Below are 27,852 nucleotides of genomic sequence, written 5' to 3'. Positions count from 1 at the left end.
CTCATCCTCTCTTCTCAGTAGATTGGAGCAACATTCCTCAATCCTCCCTTTGCTCTTGCTGCAGTACGTTGCTTACGTGCAGCGCATGAGTTCAAGTAGTATCAATTTTTTGCCGTGAGGTGGGGGCATAGCTCAGTGGTAGAGCATTTGACTGCAGCTCAAGAGGTCTCCAGTTCAAATCTGGATCCCCCCTGTCCTTGTCTCCCCAGATTTTGTTTTATTGCTGGCCATCAGTCATGCAAGCCCATTCTACGAGTCTCCCATCATGTGATGTTCTTTCTTGCCTTTGACTGAACAAAGCGCAGTTCAAAGGACTCTGGCTTTTGGGGTCAACGTTTATCGTCATTTTCGCGCCAAAGTCTGCCTTTCGTCGGAATTGTAGGCGTACAAAAAGTCTGCAGAAAGGGGAATTAGCTCAAATGGTAGAGCGCTTGCTTTGCATGTGAGAGGTAGTGGGATCGATGCCCACATTCTCCACTGGTCTTTAGCTTAGTGAAAGGAGAAGTTTCATTCCCTGCTTCCTTGCACAATGCGGTGGAGGCCAAAAGTTTGGAGTTGATGATCACTGTAAGTCCGAGAAAGACAACGTCCTCCCATGGCCTCGTTAACATCTGCCACTCTTCTTGTTTGATTGGTGCGACATCCCTTCCATCTTTCCTTCCTGTTGCTGCCGTACGGTGACTACGCAAAACGGATGAGTTGAAATAATATCAAGTATTCCCCTCGAGGTGGGGGCATAGCTCAGTGGTAGAGGATCATTTGACTGCAAATCAGGTCTGAAGTGAACTGAACAGGTCTGACTGAAAGCAGCACGATTCAAGGGACTCAACTTTTGGGGTCAACGTATGTTGGCTTTTTCGCGCCAGTCTGTCTGTTGTCGGTCTGTCAGTACTCCAACTGGGTGCGGAAAGGGGAATTAGCTCAAATGGTAGAGCGCTCGCTTAGCATGCGAGAGGTAGTGGGATCGATGCCCGCATTCTCCAGCTTACCTTAAGTGGTATGCGAATATGCTGACGTTTACGACTGCCGAGAAGTTATTTTCACCGCCCATTGAAAGATTTAATCCTGGAAAATGTTTGCTCCGTCCTTGAAATAGCCTGCCCAGCAGTCCCTTTTGCAATTAACGGAGCAATTTCTCCACAACACGACTTTGTGACTTGTTGAAAGAACCCCACCAATACTACGACGAGGATGGGATTCGAACCCACGCGTGCAGAGCACAATGGATTAGCAGTCCATCGCCTTAACCACTCGGCCACCTCGTCTACAGGGCGCCGATTCTGTAGGAAAACGTGCCAGACCGGCCACATGCAAGGCTTTGAATCCTGAAGGAATCGACACATCGTCATCACTTACCACAAATGTTTGCAAGGGAAGAAATGGTCAGCGGGTCTATCTGAGACTCACATAGGGCATCAAACATTACGTCCATTAGATGCAAACAAGCTCGATTGTGTATTTGACACCGCACCAGTGGAGCGTCCGTTTTGGAGCAATGGAAACTTCAGTCCTCTCCAGGTCGAGATTGCGCCTTGATTGTCCTGTCGCAGAGTGTTTTTGCTGCTCTTCTTCTGTGCTTCCTGGTTTCGAGAAGAAGATGTTCTTTTCCCGCTATCCATCTCGTCCCGTTTTGGTCTGTTGTTCAGAAGGCAATTGTTTTAGACCACCTGGCCAGTGTGCCTCGTGTCTCTTTATTAAAATCTCCTTGGAGCACTAAGCAAGGAGTTTTTGAGGGGCATTAGCTCGAATGGTACAGCGCTCGCTTAGCATGTGAGCGGACCATTGTTCATAAAGGGTAGAGCTGTGCCCTGTGTCTGTTTTTGAAGGTGTGTAGCCTCCAAGGGGAATTAGCTCAAATGGTAGAGCGCTCGCTTTGCATGTGAGAGGTAGTGGATCGATGCCCACATTCTCCACTGGTCTTTAGCTTGGTGAAAGGACAAGTTTCATTCCCTGCTTCCTTGCACAATGCGGTGGAGGCCAAAAGTTTGGAGTTGATGATCACTGTAAGTCCGAGAAAGACAACGTCCTCCCATGGCCTCGTTAACATCTGCCACTCTTCTTGTTGGATTGGTGCGACATCCCTTCCATCTTTCCTTGCTGTTGCTGCCGTACAGTGACCATGCACAACGGATGAGTTGAAATAATATCAAGTATTCCCCTCGAGGTGGGGGCATAGCTCAGTGGTAGAGGATCATTTGACTGCAAATCAGGTCTGAAGTGAACTGAACAGGTCTGACTGAAAGCAGCACGATTCAAGGGACTCACACTTTTGGGGTCAACGTATGTTGTCTTTTTCGCCCCAAAGTCTGCCTGTCCTTGGTTTGTCAGTACTCCGACTTGGTGCGAAAAGGGGAATTAGCTCAAATGGTAGAGCGCTCGCTTAGCATGTGAGAGGTAGTGGGATCGATGCCCACATTCTCCACTGGTCTTTAGGTAAATCATTGGTCGAGGCTCGTTCCATTTCCGTGCATAATAAGAAGGCCGAAAGTTTGGAGTTGATGATATCAGCAAGTCCAAGAAGGACAACGCCCCTCCCGATGGCCTGCGTTTACCTCATCCTCTCTTCTCAGTAGATTGGAGCAACATTCCTCAATCCTCCCTTTGCTCTTGCTGCAGTACGTTGCTTACGTGCAGCGCATGAGTTCAAGTAGTATCAATTTTTTGCCGTGAGGTGGGGGCATAGCTCAGTGGTAGAGCATTTGACTGCAGATCAAGAGGTCTCCAGTTCAAATCTGGATGCCCCCTGTCCTTGTCTCCCCAGATTTTGTTTTATTGCTGGCCATCAGTCATGCAAGCCCATTCTACGAGTCTCCTATCATGTAATGTTCTTTCTTGCCCTTGACTGAACAAAGCGCAGTTCAAGGGACCCTGGCTTTTGGGGTCAACGTTTATCGTCATTTTCGCGCCAAAGTCTGCCTTTCGTCGGAATTGTAGGCGTACAAAAAGTCTGCAGAAAGGGGAATTAGCTCAAATGGTAGAGCGCTCGCTTTGCATGTGAGAGGTAGTGGGATCGATGCCCACATTCTCCACTGGTCTTTAGCTTAGTGAAAGGACAAGTTTCATTCCCTGCTTCCTTGCACAATGCGGTGGAGGCCAAAAGTTTGGAGTTGATGATCACTGTAAGTCCAAGAAAGACAACGTCCTCCCATGGCCTCGTTAACATCTGCCACTCTTCTTGTTGGATTGGTGCAACATCTCTCCTTGCTGTTGCTGCCGTACGGTGACTACGCACAACGGAAGAGTTGAAATAATATCAAGTATTCCCCTCGAGGTGGGGGCATAGCTCAGTGGTAGAGCATTTGACTGCAGCTCAAGAGGTCTCCAGTTCAAATCTGCATGCCCCCTGTCCTTGTCTCCCCAGATTTTGTTTTATTGCTGGCCATCAGTCATGCAAGCCCATTCTACGAGTCTCCCATCATGTGATGTTCTTTCTTGCCTTTGACTGAACAAAGCGCAGTTCAAAGGACTCTGGCTTTTGGGGTCAACGTTTATCGTCATTTTCGCGCCAAAGTCTGCCTGTCGTCGGAATTGTAGGCGTACAAAAAGTCTGCAGAAAGGGGAATTAGCTCAAATGGTAGAGCGCTCGCTTTGCATGTGAGAGGTAGTGGGATCGATGCCCACATTCTCCACTGGTCTTTAGCTTAGTGAAAGGACAAGTTTCATTCCCTGCTTCCTTGCACAATGCGGTGGAGGCCAAAAGTTTGGAGTTGATGATCACTGTAAGTCCAAGAAAGACAACGTCCTCCCATGGCCTCGTTAACATCTGCCACTCTTCTTGTTGGATTGGTGCAACATCTCTCCTTGCTGTTGCTGCCGTACGGTGACTACGCACAACGGAAGAGTTGAAATAATATCAAGTATTCCCCTCGAGGTGGGGGCATAGCTCAGTGGTAGAGGATCATTTGACTGCAAATCAGGTCTGAAGTGAACTGAACAGGTCTGACTGAAAGCAGCACGATTCAAGGGACTCACACTTTTGGGGTCAATGTATGTTGTCTTTTTCGCGCCAAAGTCTGTCTGTCGTTGGTCTGTCAGTACTCCGACTTGGTGCGAAAAGGGGAATTAGCTCAGATGGTAGAGCGCTCGCTTAGCATGCGAGAGGTAGTGGGATCGATGCCCACATTCTCCACTGGTCTTTAGGTAAATCATTGGTCGAGGCTCGTTCCATTTCTGTGCATAATAAGAAGGCCGAAAGTTTGGAGTTGATGATATCAGCAAGTGCAAGAAGGACAACGCCCCTCCCGATGGCCTGCGTTTACCTCATCCTCTCTTCTCAGTAGATTGGAGCAACATTCCTCAATCCTCCCTTTGCTCTTGCTGCAGTACGTTGCTTACGTGCAGCGCATGAGTTCAAGTAGTATCAATTTTTTGCCGTGAGGTGGGGGCATAGCTCAGTGGTAGAGCATTTGACTGCAGCTCAAGAGGTCTCCAGTTCAAATCTGGATCCCCCCTGTCCTTGTCTCCCCAGATTTTGTTTTATTGCTGGCCATCAGTCATGCAAGCCCATTCTACGAGTCTCCCATCATGTGATGTTCTTTCTTGCCTTTGACTGAACAAAGCGCAGTTCAAAGGACTCTGGCTTTTGGGGTCAACGTTTATCGTCATTTTCGCGCCAAAGTCTGCCTTTCGTCGGAATTGTAGGCGTACAAAAAGTCTGCAGAAAGGGGAATTAGCTCAAATGGTAGAGCGCTTGCTTTGCATGTGAGAGGTAGTGGGATCGATGCCCACATTCTCCACTGGTCTTTAGCTTAGTGAAAGGAGAAGTTTCATTCCCTGCTTCCTTGCACAATGCGGTGGAGGCCAAAAGTTTGGAGTTGATGATCACTGTAAGTCCGAGAAAGACAACGTCCTCCCATGGCCTCGTTAACATCTGCCACTCTTCTTGTTTGATTGGTGCGACATCCCTTCCATCTTTCCTTCCTGTTGCTGCCGTACGGTGACTACGCAAAACGGATGAGTTGAAATAATATCAAGTATTCCCCTCGAGGTGGGGGCATAGCTCAGTGGTAGAGGATCATTTGACTGCAAATCAGGTCTGAAGTGAACTGAACAGGTCTGACTGAAAGCAGCACGATTCAAGGGACTCAACTTTTGGGGTCAACGTATGTTGGCTTTTTCGCGCCAGTCTGTCTGTTGTCGGTCTGTCAGTACTCCAACTGGGTGCGGAAAGGGGAATTAGCTCAAATGGTAGAGCGCTCGCTTAGCATGCGAGAGGTAGTGGGATCGATGCCCGCATTCTCCAGCTTACCTTAAGTGGTATGCGAATATGCTGACGTTTACGACTGCCGAGAAGTTATTTTCACCGCCCATTGAAAGATTTAATCCTGGAAAATGTTTGCTCCGTCCTTGAAATAGCCTGCCCAGCAGTCCCTTTTGCAATTAACGGAGCAATTTCTCCACAACACGACTTTGTGACTTGTTGAAAGAACCCCACCAATACTACGACGAGGATGGGATTCGAACCCACGCGTGCAGAGCACAATGGATTAGCAGTCCATCGCCTTAACCACTCGGCCACCTCGTCTACAGGGCGCCGATTCTGTAGGAAAACGTGCCAGACCGGCCACATGCAAGGCTTTGAATCCTGAAGGAATCGACACATCGTCATCACTTACCACAAATGTTTGCAAGGGAAGAAATGGTCAGCGGGTCTATCTGAGACTCACATAGGGCATCAAACATTACGTCCATTAGATGCAAACAAGCTCGATTGTGTATTTGACACCGCACCAGTGGAGCGTCCGTTTTGGAGCAATGGAAACTTCAGTCCTCTCCAGGTCGAGATTGCGCCTTGATTGTCCTGTCGCAGAGTGTTTTTGCTGCTCTTCTTCTGTGCTTCCTGGTTTCGAGAAGAAGATGTTCTTTTCCCGCTATCCATCTCGTCCCGTTTTGGTCTGTTGTTCAGAAGGCAATTGTTTTAGACCACCTGGCCAGTGTGCCTCGTGTCTCTTTATTAAAATCTCCTTGGAGCACTAAGCAAGGAGTTTTTGAGGGGCATTAGCTCGAATGGTACAGCGCTCGCTTAGCATGTGAGCGGACCATTGTTCATAAAGGGTAGAGCTGTGCCCTGTGTCTGTTTTTGAAGGTGTGTAGCCTCCAAGGGGAATTAGCTCAAATGGTAGAGCGCTCGCTTTGCATGTGAGAGGTAGTGGATCGATGCCCACATTCTCCACTGGTCTTTAGCTTGGTGAAAGGACAAGTTTCATTCCCTGCTTCCTTGCACAATGCGGTGGAGGCCAAAAGTTTGGAGTTGATGATCACTGTAAGTCCGAGAAAGACAACGTCCTCCCATGGCCTCGTTAACATCTGCCACTCTTCTTGTTGGATTGGTGCGACATCCCTTCCATCTTTCCTTGCTGTTGCTGCCGTACAGTGACCATGCACAACGGATGAGTTGAAATAATATCAAGTATTCCCCTCGAGGTGGGGGCATAGCTCAGTGGTAGAGGATCATTTGACTGCAAATCAGGTCTGAAGTGAACTGAACAGGTCTGACTGAAAGCAGCACGATTCAAGGGACTCACACTTTTGGGGTCAACGTATGTTGTCTTTTTCGCCCCAAAGTCTGCCTGTCCTTGGTTTGTCAGTACTCCGACTTGGTGCGAAAAGGGGAATTAGCTCAAATGGTAGAGCGCTCGCTTAGCATGTGAGAGGTAGTGGGATCGATGCCCACATTCTCCACTGGTCTTTAGGTAAATCATTGGTCGAGGCTCGTTCCATTTCCGTGCATAATAAGAAGGCCGAAAGTTTGGAGTTGATGATATCAGCAAGTCCAAGAAGGACAACGCCCCTCCCGATGGCCTGCGTTTACCTCATCCTCTCTTCTCAGTAGATTGGAGCAACATTCCTCAATCCTCCCTTTGCTCTTGCTGCAGTACGTTGCTTACGTGCAGCGCATGAGTTCAAGTAGTATCAATTTTTTGCCGTGAGGTGGGGGCATAGCTCAGTGGTAGAGCATTTGACTGCAGATCAAGAGGTCTCCAGTTCAAATCTGGATGCCCCCTGTCCTTGTCTCCCCAGATTTTGTTTTATTGCTGGCCATCAGTCATGCAAGCCCATTCTACGAGTCTCCTATCATGTAATGTTCTTTCTTGCCCTTGACTGAACAAAGCGCAGTTCAAGGGACCCTGGCTTTTGGGGTCAACGTTTATCGTCATTTTCGCGCCAAAGTCTGCCTTTCGTCGGAATTGTAGGCGTACAAAAAGTCTGCAGAAAGGGGAATTAGCTCAAATGGTAGAGCGCTCGCTTTGCATGTGAGAGGTAGTGGGATCGATGCCCACATTCTCCACTGGTCTTTAGCTTAGTGAAAGGACAAGTTTCATTCCCTGCTTCCTTGCACAATGCGGTGGAGGCCAAAAGTTTGGAGTTGATGATCACTGTAAGTCCAAGAAAGACAACGTCCTCCCATGGCCTCGTTAACATCTGCCACTCTTCTTGTTGGATTGGTGCAACATCTCTCCTTGCTGTTGCTGCCGTACGGTGACTACGCACAACGGAAGAGTTGAAATAATATCAAGTATTCCCCTCGAGGTGGGGGCATAGCTCAGTGGTAGAGCATTTGACTGCAGCTCAAGAGGTCTCCAGTTCAAATCTGCATGCCCCCTGTCCTTGTCTCCCCAGATTTTGTTTTATTGCTGGCCATCAGTCATGCAAGCCCATTCTACGAGTCTCCCATCATGTGATGTTCTTTCTTGCCTTTGACTGAACAAAGCGCAGTTCAAAGGACTCTGGCTTTTGGGGTCAACGTTTATCGTCATTTTCGCGCCAAAGTCTGCCTGTCGTCGGAATTGTAGGCGTACAAAAAGTCTGCAGAAAGGGGAATTAGCTCAAATGGTAGAGCGCTCGCTTTGCATGTGAGAGGTAGTGGGATCGATGCCCACATTCTCCACTGGTCTTTAGCTTAGTGAAAGGACAAGTTTCATTCCCTGCTTCCTTGCACAATGCGGTGGAGGCCAAAAGTTTGGAGTTGATGATCACTGTAAGTCCAAGAAAGACAACGTCCTCCCATGGCCTCGTTAACATCTGCCACTCTTCTTGTTGGATTGGTGCAACATCTCTCCTTGCTGTTGCTGCCGTACGGTGACTACGCACAACGGAAGAGTTGAAATAATATCAAGTATTCCCCTCGAGGTGGGGGCATAGCTCAGTGGTAGAGGATCATTTGACTGCAAATCAGGTCTGAAGTGAACTGAACAGGTCTGACTGAAAGCAGCACGATTCAAGGGACTCACACTTTTGGGGTCAATGTATGTTGTCTTTTTCGCGCCAAAGTCTGTCTGTCGTTGGTCTGTCAGTACTCCGACTTGGTGCGAAAAGGGGAATTAGCTCAGATGGTAGAGCGCTCGCTTAGCATGCGAGAGGTAGTGGGATCGATGCCCACATTCTCCACTGGTCTTTAGGTAAATCATTGGTCGAGGCTCGTTCCATTTCTGTGCATAATAAGAAGGCCGAAAGTTTGGAGTTGATGATATCAGCAAGTGCAAGAAGGACAACGCCCCTCCCGATGGCCTGCGTTTACCTCATCCTCTCTTCTCAGTAGATTGGAGCAACATTCCTCAATCCTCCCTTTGCTCTTGCTGCAGTACGTTGCTTACGTGCAGCGCATGAGTTCAAGTAGTATCAATTTTTTGCCGTGAGGTGGGGGCATAGCTCAGTGGTAGAGCATTTGACTGCAGCTCAAGAGGTCTCCAGTTCAAATCTGGATCCCCCCTGTCCTTGTCTCCCCAGATTTTGTTTTATTGCTGGCCATCAGTCATGCAAGCCCATTCTACGAGTCTCCCATCATGTGATGTTCTTTCTTGCCTTTGACTGAACAAAGCGCAGTTCAAAGGACTCTGGCTTTTGGGGTCAACGTTTATCGTCATTTTCGCGCCAAAGTCTGCCTTTCGTCGGAATTGTAGGCGTACAAAAAGTCTGCAGAAAGGGGAATTAGCTCAAATGGTAGAGCGCTTGCTTTGCATGTGAGAGGTAGTGGGATCGATGCCCACATTCTCCACTGGTCTTTAGCTTAGTGAAAGGAGAAGTTTCATTCCCTGCTTCCTTGCACAATGCGGTGGAGGCCAAAAGTTTGGAGTTGATGATCACTGTAAGTCCGAGAAAGACAACGTCCTCCCATGGCCTCGTTAACATCTGCCACTCTTCTTGTTTGATTGGTGCGACATCCCTTCCATCTTTCCTTCCTGTTGCTGCCGTACGGTGACTACGCAAAACGGATGAGTTGAAATAATATCAAGTATTCCCCTCGAGGTGGGGGCATAGCTCAGTGGTAGAGGATCATTTGACTGCAAATCAGGTCTGAAGTGAACTGAACAGGTCTGACTGAAAGCAGCACGATTCAAGGGACTCAACTTTTGGGGTCAACGTATGTTGGCTTTTTCGCGCCAGTCTGTCTGTTGTCGGTCTGTCAGTACTCCAACTGGGTGCGGAAAGGGGAATTAGCTCAAATGGTAGAGCGCTCGCTTAGCATGCGAGAGGTAGTGGGATCGATGCCCGCATTCTCCAGCTTACCTTAAGTGGTATGCGAATATGCTGACGTTTACGACTGCCGAGAAGTTATTTTCACCGCCCATTGAAAGATTTAATCCTGGAAAATGTTTGCTCCGTCCTTGAAATAGCCTGCCCAGCAGTCCCTTTTGCAATTAACGGAGCAATTTCTCCACAACACGACTTTGTGACTTGTTGAAAGAACCCCACCAATACTACGACGAGGATGGGATTCGAACCCACGCGTGCAGAGCACAATGGATTAGCAGTCCATCGCCTTAACCACTCGGCCACCTCGTCTACAGGGCGCCGATTCTGTAGGAAAACGTGCCAGACCGGCCACATGCAAGGCTTTGAATCCTGAAGGAATCGACACATCGTCATCACTTACCACAAATGTTTGCAAGGGAAGAAATGGTCAGCGGGTCTATCTGAGACTCACATAGGGCATCAAACATTACGTCCATTAGATGCAAACAAGCTCGATTGTGTATTTGACACCGCACCAGTGGAGCGTCCGTTTTGGAGCAATGGAAACTTCAGTCCTCTCCAGGTCGAGATTGCGCCTTGATTGTCCTGTCGCAGAGTGTTTTTGCTGCTCTTCTTCTGTGCTTCCTGGTTTCGAGAAGAAGATGTTCTTTTCCCGCTATCCATCTCGTCCCGTTTTGGTCTGTTGTTCAGAAGGCAATTGTTTTAGACCACCTGGCCAGTGTGCCTCGTGTCTCTTTATTAAAATCTCCTTGGAGCACTAAGCAAGGAGTTTTTGAGGGGCATTAGCTCGAATGGTACAGCGCTCGCTTAGCATGTGAGCGGACCATTGTTCATAAAGGGTAGAGCTGTGCCCTGTGTCTGTTTTTGAAGGTGTGTAGCCTCCAAGGGGAATTAGCTCAAATGGTAGAGCGCTCGCTTTGCATGTGAGAGGTAGTGGATCGATGCCCACATTCTCCACTGGTCTTTAGCTTGGTGAAAGGACAAGTTTCATTCCCTGCTTCCTTGCACAATGCGGTGGAGGCCAAAAGTTTGGAGTTGATGATCACTGTAAGTCCGAGAAAGACAACGTCCTCCCATGGCCTCGTTAACATCTGCCACTCTTCTTGTTGGATTGGTGCGACATCCCTTCCATCTTTCCTTGCTGTTGCTGCCGTACAGTGACCATGCACAACGGATGAGTTGAAATAATATCAAGTATTCCCCTCGAGGTGGGGGCATAGCTCAGTGGTAGAGGATCATTTGACTGCAAATCAGGTCTGAAGTGAACTGAACAGGTCTGACTGAAAGCAGCACGATTCAAGGGACTCACACTTTTGGGGTCAACGTATGTTGTCTTTTTCGCCCCAAAGTCTGCCTGTCCTTGGTTTGTCAGTACTCCGACTTGGTGCGAAAAGGGGAATTAGCTCAAATGGTAGAGCGCTCGCTTAGCATGTGAGAGGTAGTGGGATCGATGCCCACATTCTCCACTGGTCTTTAGGTAAATCATTGGTCGAGGCTCGTTCCATTTCCGTGCATAATAAGAAGGCCGAAAGTTTGGAGTTGATGATATCAGCAAGTCCAAGAAGGACAACGCCCCTCCCGATGGCCTGCGTTTACCTCATCCTCTCTTCTCAGTAGATTGGAGCAACATTCCTCAATCCTCCCTTTGCTCTTGCTGCAGTACGTTGCTTACGTGCAGCGCATGAGTTCAAGTAGTATCAATTTTTTGCCGTGAGGTGGGGGCATAGCTCAGTGGTAGAGCATTTGACTGCAGATCAAGAGGTCTCCAGTTCAAATCTGGATGCCCCCTGTCCTTGTCTCCCCAGATTTTGTTTTATTGCTGGCCATCAGTCATGCAAGCCCATTCTACGAGTCTCCTATCATGTAATGTTCTTTCTTGCCCTTGACTGAACAAAGCGCAGTTCAAGGGACCCTGGCTTTTGGGGTCAACGTTTATCGTCATTTTCGCGCCAAAGTCTGCCTTTCGTCGGAATTGTAGGCGTACAAAAAGTCTGCAGAAAGGGGAATTAGCTCAAATGGTAGAGCGCTCGCTTTGCATGTGAGAGGTAGTGGGATCGATGCCCACATTCTCCACTGGTCTTTAGCTTAGTGAAAGGACAAGTTTCATTCCCTGCTTCCTTGCACAATGCGGTGGAGGCCAAAAGTTTGGAGTTGATGATCACTGTAAGTCCAAGAAAGACAACGTCCTCCCATGGCCTCGTTAACATCTGCCACTCTTCTTGTTGGATTGGTGCAACATCTCTCCTTGCTGTTGCTGCCGTACGGTGACTACGCACAACGGAAGAGTTGAAATAATATCAAGTATTCCCCTCGAGGTGGGGGCATAGCTCAGTGGTAGAGGATCATTTGACTGCAAATCAGGTCTGAAGTGAACTGAACAGGTCTGACTGAAAGCAGCACGATTCAAGGGACTCACACTTTTGGGGTCAATGTATGTTGTCTTTTTCGCGCCAAAGTCTGTCTGTCGTTGGTCTTTCAGTACTCCGACAGGGTGGGAAAAGGGGAATTAGCTCAAATGGTAGAGCGCTCGCTTAGCATGCGAGAGGTAGTGGGATCGATGCCCACATTCTCCACTGGTCTTTAGGTAAATCATTGGTCGAGGCTCGTTCCATTTCTGTGCATAATAAGAAGGCCGAAAGTTTGGAGTTGATGATATCAGCAAGTGCAAGAAGGACAACGCCCCTCCCGATGGCCTACGTTTACCTCATCCTCTCTTCTCAGTAGATTGGAGCAACATTCCTCAATCCTCCCTTTGCTCTTGCTGCAGTACGTTGCTTACGTGCAACGCATGAGTTCAAGTAGTATCAATTTTTTGCCGTGAGGTGGGGGCATAGCTCAGTGGTAGAGCATTTGACTGCAGATCAAGAGGTCTCCAGTTCAAATCTGGATGCCCCCTGTCCTTGTCTCCCCAGATTTTGTTTTATTGCTGGCCATCAGTCATGCAAGCCCATTCTACGAGTCTCCTATCATGTAATGTTCTTTCTTGCCCTTGACTGAACAAAGCGCAGTTCAAAGGACTCTGGCTTTTGGGGTCAACGTTTATCGTCATTTTCGCGCCAAAGTCTGCCTGTCGTCGGAATTGTAGGCGTACAAAAAGTCTGCAGAAAGGGGAAGTAGCTCAAATGGTAGAGCGCTCGCTTTGCATGTGAGAGGTAGTGGGATCGATGCCCACATTCTCCACTGGTCTTTAGCTTGTTAAAAGGACAAGTTTCATTCCCTGCTTCCTTGCACAATGCGGTGGAGGCCAAAAGTTTGGAGTTGATGATCACTGTAAGTCCGAGAAAGACAACGTCCTCCCATGGCCTTGTTAACATCTGCCACTCTTCTTGTTGGATTGGTGCGACATCCCTTCCATCTTTCCTTACTGTTGCTGCCGTACGGTGACTACGCGCAACGGATGAGTTGAAATAATATCAAGTATTCCACTCGAGGTGGGGGCATAGCTCAGTGGTAGAGGATCATTTGACTGCAAATCAGGTCTGAAGTGAACTGAACAGGTCTGACTGAAAGCAGCACGATTCAAGGGACTCAACTTTTGGGGTCAACGTATGTTGGCTTTTTCGCGCCAGTCTGTCTGTTGTCGGTCTGTCAGTACTCCGACGGGGTGTGGAAAGGGGAATTAGCTCAAATGGTAGAGCGCTCGCTTAGCATGCGAGAGGTAGTGGGATCGATGCCCACATTCTCCACTGGTCTTTAGGTAAATCATTGGTCGAGGCTCGTTCCATTTCTGTGCATAATAAGAAGGCCGAAAGTTTGGAGTTGATGATATCAGCAAGTCCAAGAAGGACAACGCCCCTCCCGATGGCCTGCGTTAACCTCATCCTCTCTTCTCAGTAGATTGGAGCAACATTCCTCAACCCTCCCTTTGCTCTTGCTGCAGTACGTTGATTACGTGCAACGCATGAGTTCAAGTAGTATCAATTTTTTGCCGTGAGGTCGGGGCATAGCTCAGTGGTAGAGCATTTGACTGCAGATCAAGAGGTCTCCAGTTCAAATCTGGATGCCCCCTGTCCTTGTCTCCCTAGATTTTGTTTTATTGCCGGCCATCAGTCATGCAAGCCCATTCTACGAGTCTCCCATCATGTAATGTTCTTTCTTGCCCTTGACTGAACAAAGCGCAGTTCAAAGGACCCTGCCTTTTGGGGTCAACGTTTATCGTCATTTTCGCGCCAAAGTCTGCCTGTCGTCGGAATTGTAGGCGTACAAAAAGTCTGCAGAAAGGGGAATTAGCTCAAATGGTAGAGCGCTCGCTTTGCATGTGAGAGGTAGTGGGATCGATGCCCACATTCTCCACTGGTCTTTAGCTTAGTGAAAGGACAAGTTTCATTCCCTGCTTCCTTGCACAATGCGGTGGAGGCCAAAAGTTTGGAGTTGATGATCACTGTAAGTCCGAGAGAGACAACATCCTCCCATGGCCTCGTTAACATCTGCCACTCTTCTTGTTGGATTGGTGCGACATCCCTTCCATCTTTCCTTGCTGTTGCTGCCGCACGGTGACTACGCGCAACGGATGAGTTGAAATAATATCAAGTATTCCACTCGAGGTGGGGGCATAGCTCAGTGGTAGAGGATCATTTGACTGCAAATCAGGTCTGAAGTGAACTGAACAGGTCTGACTGAAAGCAGCACGATTCAAGGGACTCAACTTTTGGGGTCAACGTATGTTGGCTTTTTCGCGCCAGTCTGTCTGTTGTCCGTCTGTCAGTATTCCGACTGGGTGTGGAAAGGGGAATTAGCTCAAATGGTAGAGCGCTCGCTTAGCATGCGAGAGGTAGCGGGATCGATGCCCGCATTCTCCAGCTTACCTTAAGTGGTATGCGAATATGCTGATGTTTACGACTGCCGAGAAGTTATTTTCACCGCCCATAGAAAGATTTAACCCTGGAAAATGTTTGCTCCGTCCTTGAAATAGCCTGCCCAGCAGTCCCTTTTGCAATTAACGGAACAATTTCTCCACAACACGACTTTGTGACTTGTTGAAAGAACCCCACCAATACTACGACGAGGATGGGATTCGAACCCACGCGTGCAGAGCACAATGGATTAGCAGTCCATCGCCTTAACCACTCGGCCACCTCGTCTACAGGGCGCTCCTTCTGTAGGAAAACGTGCCAGACCGGCCACATGCAAGGCTTTGAATCCTGAAGGAATCGACACATCGTCATCACTTACCACAAATGTTTGCAAGGGAAGAAATGGTCAGCGGGTCTATTTGGGACTCACATAGGGCATCAAACATTACGTCCATTAGATGCAAACAAGCTCGATTGTGTATTTGACACCGGACCAGTGGAGCGTCCGTTTTGGAGCAATGGAAACTTCAGTCCTCTCCAGGTCGAGATTGCGCCTTGATTGTCCTGTCGCAGAGTGTTTTTGCTGCTCTTCTTCTGTGCTTCCTGGTTTCAAGAAGAAGATGTTCTTTTCCCGCTATCCATCTCGTCCCGTTTTGGTCTGTTGTTCAGAAGGCAATTGTTTTAGACCACCTGGCCAGTGTGCCTCGTGTCTCTTTATTAAAGTCTCCTTGGAGCACTAAGCAAGGAGTTTTTGAGGGGCATTAGCTCGAATGGTACAGCGCTCGCTTAGCATGTGAGCGGACCATTGGTTATAAAGGGTAGAGCTGTGCCCTGTGTTTGTTTTTAAACATTAGTAGCCTCCAAGGGGAATTAGCTCAAATGGTAGAGCGCTCGCTTAGCATGTGAGAGGTAGTGGGATCGATGCCCACATTCTCCACTGGTCTTTAGGTATATCATTGGGCAAGGCTCGTTCCATTTCTCTGAAGTTTGGGTTGATGATATCAGCAAGTGCAAGAAGGACAACGCTCCTCCTGATGGCGTGCGTGAACCTCATCCTCTCTTCTCATTAGATTGGAGCAACATTCCTCAATCCTCCCTTTGCTCTTGCTGCAGTACGTTGATTTTATTGCTGGCCATCAGTCATGCAAGCCCATTCTACGAGTCTCCTATCATGTAATGTTCTTTCTTGCCCTTGACTGAACAAAGCGCAGTTCAAGGGACCCTGGCTTTTGGGGTCAACGTTTATCGTCATTTTCGCGCCAAAGTCTGCCTTTCGTCGGAATTGTAGGCGTACAAAAAGTCTGCAGAAAGGGGAATTAGCTCAAATGGTAGAGCGCTCGCTTTGCATGTGAGAGGTAGTGGGATCGATGCCCACATTCTCCACTGGTCTTTAGCTTAGTGAAAGGACAAGTTTCATTCCCTGCTTCCTTGCACAATGCGGTGGAGGCCAAAAGTTTGGAGTTGATGATCACTGTAAGTCCAAGAAAGACAACGTCCTCCCATGGCCTCGTTAACATCTGCCACTCTTCTTGTTGGATTGGTGCAACATCTCTCCTTGCTGTTGCTGCCGTACGGTGACTACGCACAACGGAAGAGTTGAAATAATATCAAGTATTCCCCTCGAGGTGGGGGCATAGCTCAGTGGTAGAGGATCATTTGACTGCAAATCAGGTCTGAAGTGAACTGAACAGGTCTGACTGAAAGCAGCACGATTCAAGGGACTCACACTTTTGGGGTCAATGTATGTTGTCTTTTTCGCGCCAAAGTCTGTCTGTCGTTGGTCTTTCAGTACTCCGACAGGGTGGGAAAAGGGGAATTAGCTCAAATGGTAGAGCGCTCGCTTAGCATGCGAGAGGTAGTGGGATCGATGCCCACATTCTCCACTGGTCTTTAGGTAAATCATTGGTCGAGGCTCGTTCCATTTCTGTGCATAATAAGAAGGCCGAAAGTTTGGAGTTGATGATATCAGCAAGTGCAAGAAGGACAACGCCCCTCCCGATGGCCTACGTTTACCTCATCCTCTCTTCTCAGTAGATTGGAGCAACATTCCTCAATCCTCCCTTTGCTCTTGCTGCAGTACGTTGCTTACGTGCAACGCATGAGTTCAAGTAGTATCAATTTTTTGCCGTGAGGTGGGGGCATAGCTCAGTGGTAGAGCATTTGACTGCAGATCAAGAGGTCTCCAGTTCAAATCTGGATGCCCCCTGTCCTTGCTCTTGCTGCTCTTGCTGCAGTAAGTCTGCAGAAAGGGGAATTAGCTCAAATGGTAGAGCGCTCGCTTTGCATGTGAGAGGTAGTGGGATCGATGCCCACATTCTCCACTGGTCTTTAGCTTAGTGAAAGGACAAGTTTCATTCCCTGCTTCCTTGCACAATGCGGTGGAGGCCAAAAGTTTGGAGTTGATGATCACTGTAAGTCCAAGAAAGACAACGTCCTCCCATGGCCTCGTTAACATCTGCCACTCTTCTTGTTGGATTGGTGCAACATCTCTCCTTGCTGTTGCTGCCGTACGGTGACTACGCACAACGGAAGAGTTGAAATAATATCAAGTATTCCCCTCGAGGTGGGGGCATAGCTCAGTGGTAGAGGATCATTTGACTGCAAATCAGGTCTGAAGTGAACTGAACAGGTCTGACTGAAAGCGGCACGATTCAAGGGACTCACACTTTTGGGGTCAACGTATGTTGTCTTTTTCGCGCCAAAGTCTGTCTGTCGTTGGTCTTTCAGTACTTCGACAGGGTGCGAAAAGGGGAATTAGCTCAAATGGTAGAGCACGTCCAAGAAGGATAACGTCCTCCCATTGCCTCTGTTAACTTCTGCCACTCTTATCGTTGGATTGGTGAGACATCCCTTCCATTTCTCTTTGCCCAATCACTCTTTGCTCCTGCTGCAATACATTGACTACGTGCAGCAGATGAGTTCTACTAATATCAATTTTTGAATTTTCATCCTCGAGGCGCGTGCCTAGCTCAGTGGTAGAGCATTTAATTACAGATTTAGAGGTCTCAAGTTCAAATCGTTTGTGTCATACCCTTGGCCATCAGTCATGGAAGCCCATTCCATGAGTCTCCCTTCATGTAATGTTCTTTCTTGCTCTTGACTGAACACAGTGCATTTAGAGGGACCCAGGCTTTTCTAGGTCAAGTTTTATTGTCTTATCTGTGGGTGTGTTTTTAGGTAACATGGGACATTCTCTAGTTTTTCTAAGGCCTTTCAATCTTTGCCATTTCCCAAAAAGTTTAATGGAGTATAACCATGGTTGTTTGATGGTCTCTTGTTACCTACATTCTGCTGACCAGTGGAATCAACATCCATCTCATGGACATTGAATTTTCTCTCTAAAGATCATGGCGTCAGTGAACACACAAGTATAGCAGTTTTCATGCATCAAATTGAAATCAGCCAACAAGAGTTGAAACCAGCTCAGTAAATGAGAGATTGGATTGATCCATGAAGCTTTTGAGTTTTCTTTCACCGGAGGGGACTGTAAGGCTCCTATCACATCTTCAATGTGAAGTTTAACACTTCTGTTTGCTTGTCAAGTATCTAAGACTCTGACCACCACCTGGACTTTTCTGCAGGTGCTTGTTGGATTGAGGTTAATGTAGTTGGTCACATGATTTTTCATGATTGAGTTCATTTTACAAATGACTCATCGACACCCGATTCTCCAACACAACAACTGATGTGCAAAGGAAGACACTTTTCTCCTCAGAAGGAAGAAATCACAATTGGTTGCATTAATTTCTAATAAGGGTTTCTCGCAACTTGAGGGAGGCATTGTGACAGAGAATTGGGAGTCTGGAATCGGGAACATTATATGATAGTTAAAAAAACGACTTCTTCTGATGAAGCAGGTGAATGACTCTCCACATGTGTGTCCTTCATAGAAAGCTTTCCGCTCTCTAGCACCACCTTCCCCCACATCCTCCCACTGTTGTCTCTGCTGGAGAAGAGTGTGGCGGTGGGTGATGGAGCAGAGCCCTGGGAAACAGTGGAGGCGGGAGTGGACGTGGTGATGTTCCACCTCGGAGCGGCCAGAACCGTCGCCCAGCTGGGGGGCGTGTACCGCGCCAATGCCGAAAATCAGCTGCAAGGTGAGAGGAGGGAGATATTTTGAGTCACCTGCCTCTGAAAGTAGTCCCACTTGTAATACTGTATGTTCAGAATCATCTATACAAATTATCATATATCAATGTCATATTTTTCACGTCACTGGTTGTGTACTTGAAAATGTTCGGTATGTATTTGTTGTTGTCTTCATTTTATATTTTGTAATTGAACAAGTTTTTAAATCTCAATAAGAAGACAAAGCCTTTAAACGGTATCTTAAATAATCAACAAGAAATTATATTTAAGAAAACTCAGCCAGTTATTTCTGCCATGTAATAATGTGGATTGGTCCTGCTGGTGGTTAAATTATGGACGTGTTTTATTTTGGCCTATCAGGTTTCGAGGAGGACGCTGCCGTGTCTGAGCTCTTCCACACTGAATTCCAGATGAGGCTGCTTTGGGGCAGCAGGGGGGCAAAGGAGAGCCCAGCGCTACGCTACGACAAGTTCGACCAGGTTCTGACAGCGCTGTCCAACCGACTGGAACCATCGCTCCGGACACCATGAGTCTCAGGGCTGGAGTGACCAGCCATGGAGGCCATTGACCTCTAGGGTACTCCAAAACTGAAATGTTTTAAAAGACTGAAGACTGAAGACAAAACCTGGAAAAATTACCAAGAAATTTGGGTGATACTTCTCTTCTGATGTTATTCTGTTTTAAAGAATTGTTTTATTAATCTTTTTAATATTTAGCCAATTTATTTCATATTTCCTAACAGCTACAAAGATAGCAAGAGGAGTGAAGAAGAAATTACCAGAAACCATTCACAGGAAACTGCCTCTAAAAACGAGCCAGAAATTCCTAGAAATTTTGCAGAGAATTATGAAAAAAGTGAACCAGTGAAATAAGAAGTCAACACAAAAATTGCTAAAGAATCACCCAAAAAACAATAGATTTTTTTTTCTTTAAATTATCCAAAAAGAATCAAATATAAAGAAAAGTCAACTACAACGATCCCAGAAATCATCTAATATCAACAAAACATATTTTTAATATTGCTTTTTTCAAACAGACTGTGAATTGAATTGGTTCCATGTGAAACTTGTGTGTTTCTGCCCTTGCCTGTTTCCTGTCCATTCCCCCTGGCAGGGGTACCGGCATGCTTCGATTTCCGTCAGCATTTGAAGGCTGGGCCTTCTTTTCAGTGGCGCAGCGCCACTGGGCTCCATTTGTCTTCAGGCCCTCCTGACCTGAAGGCTCCTGACCTGTGCCAGTAATGCCTATGGGGTTGGTTTTTTATCCCATAATTTACTTTTTCATGTCTGCCACACCTCATGCTATAGTCTATGTCAGGGGTCAGCAACCCGCGACTTACTGAGGCTTTTGAAAATAATTAACAAGCATTTAATTAAAACGTATTTAATTCAGTTCATTCATTTTTAAATTTGAAGATTATGGTGATCTTGTAACTTCTAAGTTAAACGTGCTAAAATATTTTTGTTGCTCTTAATAAGCGACTGCACGGACCAGTAAAAGGAAGACAGCACACAAAGAGAGGAATGTGGAGGCATTTTTGGTTTGCTGCTGGTAGATAATTTAAGTTCAGGTTTTTTTCATAAATACAAGAAAGACTCAAATAGATATTATTTTCCTTAAGATTAACCTTCAACCCACCTTTTTTTTTCGGAGATCAAAATGTTTTGTTGCATGCAGAAATGTAATTTAGTTTTCTCTACAGTTGTTCATTGATTTAAAAATGCAACAAATATTTTGTTTCTGCATAGCACAAAGGCAAAAAAAAATAACATTGTATGTCATGTTAATTCATTTAAAATTTCACCCAGACTGTCTCAAGGAAGAACATCCACATCAGAAGCATTTAATTTTACTTTATGAATGGTTTACTCACTGATCGATTGATTACGGTTAAAAGCGGGTTCAGCGTTGCTGATCCGATACTTCCAGCTCGCTATCTTGAGAAAAGGTATTTTGTCTTTCCAGGTTAAATAATGGTTTTCATTAGATGGTTAGCAACTCGTTGTCCATCTCACTCTCTAGAATGATTCTGCTGATGGAAATTAAGCCATAAAAAATGGGAAAACAAAATTCAGACTCTTTCAGCAGAAATGTTGCCTGATGTCACAGAAGGGAGCATTCGGGTACGAGGGAACGAGCAAAAAATGTCTTAAAGTAGATCAATGTGTGGTATATGGTGGTTTCAGTAGGGACAAGAGATTTTTGATGCGAGTAGGTTTTTGATAAGTGATTATTAATGATTAAATGACTGAAGACTAAACTAAGCCTGGAAAACCAGGAAGCTTTGACGCTTTTTTTAAACATCTGGTCCCTAATCTGAATCTTATCGTGATATATCTCGTGCCTCAGCTTCCTTCCCAGGTACGTGTCACTTTTAACAGTGTTAACCTGTATTTATATGAATGAATAAAGCCTGTTGCTTTGTCTCTAAATTCACTCTGTCACTTGATTTTTTATTGTCACTGAAAAATAAATTGAATTTATTAATCTTTCAAATTTTTTAGAATACCCTGTAGTTCATAACAGAGAAATAAATGAGTTGTTGCCTCAGCACAAGTAAACACGGTAAACCTTTAGTTTAATCTGTTGTTTACAGGCATCTCTGAAAATGTATACATTTTGAAAGACATACTTTTTGTTTATTGACAGTTCATTCAAATATTGGTCATTGAAATAGCCCCTATATATACATTTGGGAAAATAAATATATAAATTACCAGATTAAATTAAATATTCCTCTCAAAAGCATACTGAAATAAACGCCGGAGTAGAAATTCGTCTATTTCACATTTCCCTGTCAACAGTATCCCCTGCTGCCCTAAAGATGTTTTGCATGTTCTTCATGTTAAAGCTCTGTGTCCACTAGTTTAGCAAACAGTAAACATAAACAACTGTGCAGTGATGTAACTTATACAAAATGAAAAAAACAAAGCTGCTAAAACACACATCAACTATATTGTTCAAGTTATAATGTTGCTTGAAAATTATTTGGACGTGATCAAAAGTATTATCATGGCAGGATAACACTTGAAAAACTTGCAATCAATTAAAAAAGGAAGAAAGATGCCCAATATATTCTATCTAACGAAACACACTTTTGTTTTAAAAATGTATTTATTTTTTAGATGGCGTATGAGATAATGCTTGTTATATATATTGATGATGTCATATCCCCTGATTTACAAACGTGCGTTTTCTTGGGACTGAGCATGTCACGTACGATTGAATTTCTGGGAAATGTAGTCTTCTGCGTCACCTGGTTATGCTTTGTATAACGGTCGCCGGGAAGTGGAAGTACTACGAATGGAGACGGCTTTCTGAACTGAAAAGTGCAGTCGTCCTCCCCGGTTTGCTGGTGGGAAGTCAAAATGCTGGTCGGTCTGTCCGTCCTGATTTTATTGATTTCCAGGCCGGCGTTTTGCGTTTTTCAGAGATTATACTGCTCCATTTCAGAAAACTGCGCCTGCGATTGGAAGCCGAATATTAGAGGTAAGGCGGAGCGGTCAAGCTAACTTGAACTAGCGATTAGCTTGCTAGCCAGAGCGCTATTGAACTGAAATGTCACGGTTATTTGAAACGACAACCTGTTGAAAGAGTAGTGTTTGTATTCGAGTTTAATTCGCTGCTTTTCAATCGCCGCAGAGTCGTTTTATTCCTTTTAAAACTACAAAGTTGCCAGACTGGACGTGATGTCATCAAGCTAAACTACAGGAAGTCGATTAGCAGCTGGTTACGTTCAGATGCAAAGTCCAAACAACAACAACAACAACAACAAGACACTTCTGCTCCCAAGTTTGTGCTGATTACTTTTACACGTGTTTTATGGGATGATCTTATTATCCCATAAAATCTGATTCGGCATTAAGTACTTCACTGTCAACTCCCCTGGTATGACAGTATAATGAGGTTCATTTTTTGCTGGTGTTTTTGCTGGTACTTCTTGCTGAATTTTTGCCAAAATTTTGTTGATTTTCTAAGGTCATTCAGCTCATGGTATTGTCCCATGATTCTGAAAAAAAATATTTAAACCAGGAATAATGAACAAGACATTAATATTTTCACTTATTTTATTTCACTTTTTTTGTTCCCAAGGGCCGATTGGAGGTCATATGGCTCGCATAAACAGCCTGAGATCCAACATCCAAAATAGATTATACTACTATGTAATGAACTGTGTGTCTGTGTACATTAACGTACGGCTGTGCATCTACAAATATCAGCAACAGATTGGTTGTGTTTGGAGAGTAAAAACTGTGGCCTTAGTTCCTGATGGCTCTGTGTTTCAGAGTTGGAGTGGGACCTGTACAAGAATGTCTTTGGGCAACATTTGGTGCAGGACATCATCTCGGAGGAAGTGGCCCAGTTCCTACAGAACAAAAACCCAGATAAGCCGCTGGTGTTGTCCTTCCATGGCGCATCAGGGACAGGAAAGACACTGGTCAGCTCCATGCTGGCCCGTCACCTTTATAGCTCGGCCAGTAGCCCCTACGTCCACCAGTTCATCCCCACGCTGCACTTTCCGCTCCCTGGCAGGCAGGAGACGTATAGGGTGAGGAGAACGCTCGACACATCATGAGTCAGTAAACCTGTCACATTATCAAGACGAAAGAGCAGGACTTTGTGAAAACAAGTTCAATTGTGCTGAAAAACATTATTTGATGTCTGACTCAAATCAGAAAAACAGTCAAACATTTGTTATTGAAACTTTGGGGAAAAAATTGGGAAATCTGTTAAGTATGAAATTACTTTAAAAGCTTTTCTTGGCACTCTCTCCATGTCAACAGGGAGTGTCCTGAAAATTGGCAAGAAAGTCACTCAAGAAAATGTATGAAATTACTTGAAAATTGGAGTGAAAGTTCATCAGAGAAATTAGTATTTCCTGAAAGTTAGGCAACAGGCAGCTGATCATTGAACAGGATTGATTTTGAAATAAAAGAAGAATATTTACATGGAAAACCAAAAGAAATCACTTGAAAATCAGCTGAAAAAAACACAACCCTGGAAAAAAAAAACTGAAATAATTCTCGCTGTAATTTGCGTGGAAAGGGACAAAAATAGCAGTCATTGAGAATTTATTCTGTGCCTGTCTTCCAGGAGGAGCTGAAGAAGTGGGTGCAGGGGAACCTGACGCTTTGCGCTCGTTCCATCTTTATCTTTGATGAGATGGAGAAGATGCCCCCGGGTGTGGTGGACGTCCTGGAGCCCTTCCTGGGCCCGGCCCACGTCGTCTTCAGCACCAACTACCGAAAAGCCATCTACATCTTCATCAGGTTACTGTCGCCAGCAACCTGCCAGTCTGCCAGGAAAACAAAAGCTCCAGAAAGTAAATGAAATGAAAGAGGAAAAGAATCAGGTGGAAAATAGTTTCATCAACTGACTTTTAGTGAGAAGAAATTATTTTGACAAGATCGATTCAATTCTGGAAATTCAATCACACTGGCTCAGAATTTTCACCAAAAGTGACTTAAAAGTTAGTAAAATTAAAAAAAAAGTAACCAGAACCTAATATGGTAAAAAACCTCCTTAAACCTTCTCCAGACAGATGTTGCAGATTTGCGACAGCCAAATATCAGATTTTTCCTGCAACTACAACTTAATTTGAGCCTGAGAGGGTTAATTCATTTTTATAAAGAAAGTAACTGGAAATCATTTCAATATCAGAAACATGTTACTCATCAATTGGGTAAATATCAGAAAGGGAAGTGAAAATAATAAAAATAATCATTTAAAGTAACTTTCATGGCAGCACAGTAGCACTATGGATTGAATCCAGCTGGGTTCTCTCTGTGTTCTCCTGCTGGCGTTCTCTCCATGCTCTCTATCTTTCCATAGTCTAGAAACAGTCGGTTCATTGAAGTCGCTAAATTGCTGGTAGGTGGGAACGACAGTGAATGGTTCAATGATTGACAGCTGACATGTCCAGGTTAAGTCCTACCCCAATGTCAGCTTTGACTGGTTCCAGGCCTCCACCCGACGCTGTGAGCAGGATAAAGGGTCTAGATATGAGATGAGAGATGAGAACAACTTTATTAATCCCGAAGGAAATTGTTGTGCCAGAGTTTCAAGTAAAAAACATAACAGTAATAGATAATAGTAGAAAGGAGGAAGAATAAGAAATACAATGAAATATGAATTGTCCTAACTGTTAACTGTAACTACAAAGATTGAATATTAGAAGTCACAGAAAAATAGAAGTAGAGAATTTAGGAAAAAGAGACACTAAGGTGAAGAGAAACTCTGGCAGGCAGCCGCCCGAGACAGCGCCGGAAGTGATGAGGGCGAGCAATTCATTTTTACAAGGAACCATATGAGAAACCTGAATGGTATCGGAGGATCGAAATCAATGACAACAGAAAAGCAACACACTTGTATGACATGAACAAAATAAGATATTTTTCATTTATGTGGTAACTGACCTCACGGGGGCCCGACAGGGATGGCCAGAGGGCCACATGTGGCCCCCGGGCCATAAAATGCCCAGGTCTGGTTTGGATCATGAATGAAAGAATTTATTGATTACCCGAGATTATGGTTCAAGGTGACCAGAGAGGAAATTGTCATAATCCCATCACTGGTCTCTGAAGGCCACGGGACATAATCTGATTGGGTTGAATGACCCATAATCTCTCTTTGGAGAGAAGGTTCCTAATGGAGCTCTGACGCCCTCCTCTTCTCTGCCACAGCACCGCCGGCGAGAACGGGATCGAGAAGGTAGTTCTGGAGCACCGGCGAGCCGGACGTGACCGAGAGGAGATCCAGTTGGCAGAGCTGCAGGACGCCATTACAGAGGCGGTTTACAGTACAAACACAAGTTAGTACCGGGTTCTTTACCAGGTAATTTTCTGGAAACCTGGCAGTTTTTGTTTAACTGGCAGATAAAAATGAAATGGAAAAAAAACGGTTTAGACTTTTCCAGGCCATCAACTCGGAACCATAAACAATTTTCCTGAAAATGAAAATAATATAGGGAATAAATGAACTGAAAATTTAGTAAAAGTTTCTTTAAAAATCACGAGAAGTCTCACTGATACAACTAAAAACCTGCAAATCACCTGAAATTCGCGAATAAATTATCTGAAGATATTTCTTTTACAATGACCTGCAAAAAAAATAAATAAAATGAACTTAAGTTTTCTGGAAATATATATGAATGTTAATTAATAAAAAGATCAGAAAAAGAAAGGGTTAAAAGGGCCTGAAACTCTGAAATAAGTTTAAAGACAGTGAGAGAGGCAATCAATTAGAAAGGATATGTAAATGATGTGAAATCCAGTTGAACTTATCAGAAAAGTAGTTGAAATAAAATAAAAGAGAAATGTGATGAAGGTGAGCTGCTGCCTGTGACCATCTCTCCTCCCTGCAGGTGACATCTACCTCCCCCTTCTGGTCCAGCGGGGGCTGATCACGCGCTTCGTGCCCTTCTTGCCGCTGTGCCGCCATCATGTGCAGCGCTGCGTCCGTGCCCAGCTTTGCCAGCGCAGCAGCTGCCACCGCCATGACGTAGTGCAAGCGCTGGGGGGCGACATGACCTACGCCCCCGTCCCAGGGCAGTACTTCTCCACCACGGGCTGCAAAATAGTCTCCGCCAAGATCGACCTCTTCCTGTGAGGAGCCAAGTGTATCCAGGTCACTGAATGGCCACCGCTGATTTACAGCATTTATGCTGAGTCACTTGGAGGGGGGGGGGGGGCTGAACTCCACATCCCTCCCAGAATTTACAACCACTGCGCTGCAGGCCGGTAGTTATTGATCCGGCTCCCCTGGCTGGAGGCCGCCCCCCGCAGGCTGGCTGAAAAACCACCCTGCGCTGTTTTTATTAACTGGTTTTACAGCATCTCCGCAGAAAAGACATTCAAAGACTCCTTTGAAAACCAGGAACGGAGCGATTTGACTGATGATGACGATGATGATGATGATCTGTTCTCTGATCATGGGACTTTTTGAAAAATGAAAAAAAAAAAGAAAGGCAAAAAAGGGACAAGAACCCAAAGATGCAACTTCCCTCCGGCCAGGAACGGCTTGATGGAAGGAACAGGAAACACCACATTCCCTTGGATAAGCCAGCTCTTTTGAGTTTTCAGATGATGAAAATCAGTCCGAAATTTTGGTGAAAGCCATTTAAATGTCATCACATTTCAAAAAAAAAATGTTTCACCTCCCAAAGTTTGCAAATCTGCTGTCTGAGCTACAGAAGCTGGATCATCCGCAGGATTTAATATTGAAAATCACGACTGAAGGAAACCACAGTGTTTCCACTCTGTACCTGCAACACCTGACCTCTATGGCCACAAGATGGCAGTGTGTACATACTGCCAGATGGCTGTATAAAAATAAGGGGCCTCCTGTTTCAAAGCTAAGGTTACTTTGTGGATCTGATTAATTATTGGAGAAATGAGGAACCCCTTTAAATCAGATTGTTTACGACTCACAGCTGTTCGTACATCAGGAATGATTTACTGGTTGTGGTAACTGTGGCGACGCAGGCCGATCGGAGACCCGTCAGATCAATATCAGACCGATAAGGCTGTTTTTATTTTGTAATAAATCTGATCATGTTCTCGATTCAATCGTATTTTGTTTTTTGGTTTATTTTTCCTCTGCTTTCATAGGCACCGCAGCATATTGAAAACAACAACCCAATCTCTTGACTGAACCCCCCCCCTCCCTGATTTTTTTTAGAAAAACAACATAAATTGAAGTTTTAACGAATTGAATGAATATTCAAGTAAACATCTTGTAGAATTTGAGCAGCAGAGCTGACCGGCCAGTCGGGTCCGAAAGCATGTTTCCGACAAAGTCCAAACGTGGTCACCCAGTGACTCGAGGAACCTGTTTCCCAAAGTTCTGCTGTACCAAGATGTCAGGAAGTTGTCAATCTCCTCATCCTCGTTCTTGCCTGCTGGGCAGACACGCGAGTCGACGTCCGAGAGGCGAGTCGGCTGGCTGCGTATGAACCGAGTTCTGCTTTGTTTGCTATGTAGAATCAGTGTTTCTCGTCATCCTTAAAAAATAACCGACCCTCATGGAAGAGACTCCCATTAAACTCGACAGAAAGTGAAAGAAGTAGTAGTAAAGTAAAAGCCTTTTTGGAAAATCAGTGAACATTTTATGAAATAATCACAATTTGGGGAAAAAAATGGGAAATATACTGCTTAGGTTTGATCGTGTGTGTGTGTGTGTGCATCCCAGAAGACAGTGAAATTCTTTCTATGTTTCAGGCACTTTAATTCTGTCGAGCCTTAACTCCTGCACCTGTTGAAGACTCCATTCCTGGCCTGAACTTCCTGCTCAGAGTCGAACCCGCAGCCTCCTGGCGTCGCCTCCTATTGGACACGATGACTTCATCAGACCTGCCGCGATTCCGCAGGAGGCGAGGAGGAAGGACACCATCCTCATGTATGAGCGCACTCACACAGGTTGTAGGGATGAGAAGCAAAGATGGAGGGGAGAAATGAGGAAGAGCCCAGAGAGAAAGTAGGGAGCAAAAAAAAAAAAA

The 27,852-nt window shown here is 45.5% G+C and overlaps 2 protein-coding genes and 24 non-coding genes across 27 annotated transcripts in view; 22 read left to right on the top strand and 4 right to left on the bottom strand.

The window, feature by feature from the left end:
* Nucleotides 1-20,788, top strand: part of sh2d3cb (SH2 domain containing 3Cb) — a 50,097-nt gene extending 29,309 nt beyond the window's left edge. Inside the window, exons 11-13 of one of the 2 annotated variants that reach the window (XR_015107853.1) lie at nucleotides 18,158-18,364; nucleotides 18,717-19,006; nucleotides 19,099-20,788. Coding sequence is in view for 1 of the 2 variants with exons in the window: in XM_086169630.1 (XP_086025756.1) it covers nucleotides 18,158-18,364; nucleotides 18,717-18,886 (377 nt within the window). In the remaining variant the exon portion in view is untranslated. Of the gene's footprint in view, nucleotides 1-18,157; nucleotides 18,365-18,716 lie in introns of both variants that reach the window. The other variant, XM_086169630.1, reaches the window with a different exon arrangement.
* On the top strand, nucleotides 122-193 carry trnac-gca (transfer RNA cysteine (anticodon GCA)). Its single transcript has one exon. It is a non-coding gene; the product is annotated as a tRNA-Cys (tRNA).
* trnaa-agc (transfer RNA alanine (anticodon AGC)) lies at nucleotides 911-983 on the top strand. Its single transcript has one exon. It is a non-coding gene; the product is annotated as a tRNA-Ala (tRNA).
* Nucleotides 1,184-1,265, bottom strand: trnas-gcu (transfer RNA serine (anticodon GCU)). The gene has a single exon. It is a non-coding gene; the product is annotated as a tRNA-Ser (tRNA).
* trnac-gca (transfer RNA cysteine (anticodon GCA)) lies at nucleotides 2,674-2,745 on the top strand. Its single transcript has one exon. It is a non-coding gene; the product is annotated as a tRNA-Cys (tRNA).
* On the top strand, nucleotides 3,274-3,345 carry trnac-gca (transfer RNA cysteine (anticodon GCA)). Its single transcript has one exon. It is a non-coding gene; the product is annotated as a tRNA-Cys (tRNA).
* trnaa-agc (transfer RNA alanine (anticodon AGC)) lies at nucleotides 4,057-4,129 on the top strand. Its single transcript has one exon. It is a non-coding gene; the product is annotated as a tRNA-Ala (tRNA).
* On the top strand, nucleotides 4,381-4,452 carry trnac-gca (transfer RNA cysteine (anticodon GCA)). The gene has a single exon. It is a non-coding gene; the product is annotated as a tRNA-Cys (tRNA).
* trnaa-agc (transfer RNA alanine (anticodon AGC)) lies at nucleotides 5,170-5,242 on the top strand. Its single transcript has one exon. It is a non-coding gene; the product is annotated as a tRNA-Ala (tRNA).
* Nucleotides 5,443-5,524, bottom strand: trnas-gcu (transfer RNA serine (anticodon GCU)). The gene has a single exon. It is a non-coding gene; the product is annotated as a tRNA-Ser (tRNA).
* On the top strand, nucleotides 6,933-7,004 carry trnac-gca (transfer RNA cysteine (anticodon GCA)). The gene has a single exon. It is a non-coding gene; the product is annotated as a tRNA-Cys (tRNA).
* Nucleotides 7,533-7,604, top strand: trnac-gca (transfer RNA cysteine (anticodon GCA)). The gene has a single exon. It is a non-coding gene; the product is annotated as a tRNA-Cys (tRNA).
* trnaa-agc (transfer RNA alanine (anticodon AGC)) lies at nucleotides 8,316-8,388 on the top strand. Its single transcript has one exon. It is a non-coding gene; the product is annotated as a tRNA-Ala (tRNA).
* Nucleotides 8,640-8,711, top strand: trnac-gca (transfer RNA cysteine (anticodon GCA)). Its single transcript has one exon. It is a non-coding gene; the product is annotated as a tRNA-Cys (tRNA).
* trnaa-agc (transfer RNA alanine (anticodon AGC)) lies at nucleotides 9,429-9,501 on the top strand. The gene has a single exon. It is a non-coding gene; the product is annotated as a tRNA-Ala (tRNA).
* Nucleotides 9,702-9,783, bottom strand: trnas-gcu (transfer RNA serine (anticodon GCU)). Its single transcript has one exon. It is a non-coding gene; the product is annotated as a tRNA-Ser (tRNA).
* Nucleotides 11,192-11,263, top strand: trnac-gca (transfer RNA cysteine (anticodon GCA)). The gene has a single exon. It is a non-coding gene; the product is annotated as a tRNA-Cys (tRNA).
* Nucleotides 11,975-12,047, top strand: trnaa-agc (transfer RNA alanine (anticodon AGC)). The gene has a single exon. It is a non-coding gene; the product is annotated as a tRNA-Ala (tRNA).
* Nucleotides 12,299-12,370, top strand: trnac-gca (transfer RNA cysteine (anticodon GCA)). The gene has a single exon. It is a non-coding gene; the product is annotated as a tRNA-Cys (tRNA).
* On the top strand, nucleotides 13,088-13,160 carry trnaa-agc (transfer RNA alanine (anticodon AGC)). Its single transcript has one exon. It is a non-coding gene; the product is annotated as a tRNA-Ala (tRNA).
* Nucleotides 13,412-13,483, top strand: trnac-gca (transfer RNA cysteine (anticodon GCA)). The gene has a single exon. It is a non-coding gene; the product is annotated as a tRNA-Cys (tRNA).
* On the top strand, nucleotides 14,201-14,273 carry trnaa-agc (transfer RNA alanine (anticodon AGC)). Its single transcript has one exon. It is a non-coding gene; the product is annotated as a tRNA-Ala (tRNA).
* Nucleotides 14,474-14,555, bottom strand: trnas-gcu (transfer RNA serine (anticodon GCU)). The gene has a single exon. It is a non-coding gene; the product is annotated as a tRNA-Ser (tRNA).
* trnaa-agc (transfer RNA alanine (anticodon AGC)) lies at nucleotides 16,078-16,150 on the top strand. The gene has a single exon. It is a non-coding gene; the product is annotated as a tRNA-Ala (tRNA).
* trnac-gca (transfer RNA cysteine (anticodon GCA)) lies at nucleotides 16,402-16,473 on the top strand. Its single transcript has one exon. It is a non-coding gene; the product is annotated as a tRNA-Cys (tRNA).
* An 830-nt stretch (nucleotides 20,789-21,618) lies between the features above and the next one.
* Nucleotides 21,619-26,918, top strand: tor2a (torsin family 2, member A). The gene is made up of 5 exons (XM_086169589.1): nucleotides 21,619-21,845; nucleotides 22,643-22,905; nucleotides 23,451-23,626; nucleotides 25,040-25,167; nucleotides 25,720-26,918. Exons 1-5 carry the CDS (start codon nucleotides 21,725-21,727, stop codon nucleotides 25,962-25,964), a joined length of 933 nt encoding a protein of 310 aa, XP_086025715.1. The 5' UTR covers nucleotides 21,619-21,724; the 3' UTR covers nucleotides 25,965-26,918.
* The last annotated feature ends 934 nt before the right edge of the window (nucleotides 26,919-27,852 follow it).

This window comes from Fistularia commersonii, chromosome 22, assembly GCF_037954325.1.
Source record: "Fistularia commersonii isolate RoL2024-O1a breed Wild chromosome 22, RoL_Fcom_v1.0, whole genome shotgun sequence".
NCBI classification, from domain to species: domain Eukaryota; kingdom Metazoa; phylum Chordata; class Actinopteri; order Syngnathiformes; family Fistulariidae; genus Fistularia; species Fistularia commersonii.
The sequence above is the reverse complement of the archived record's forward strand: the minus strand, read 5'-3'. Positions and strand labels throughout refer to the sequence as shown.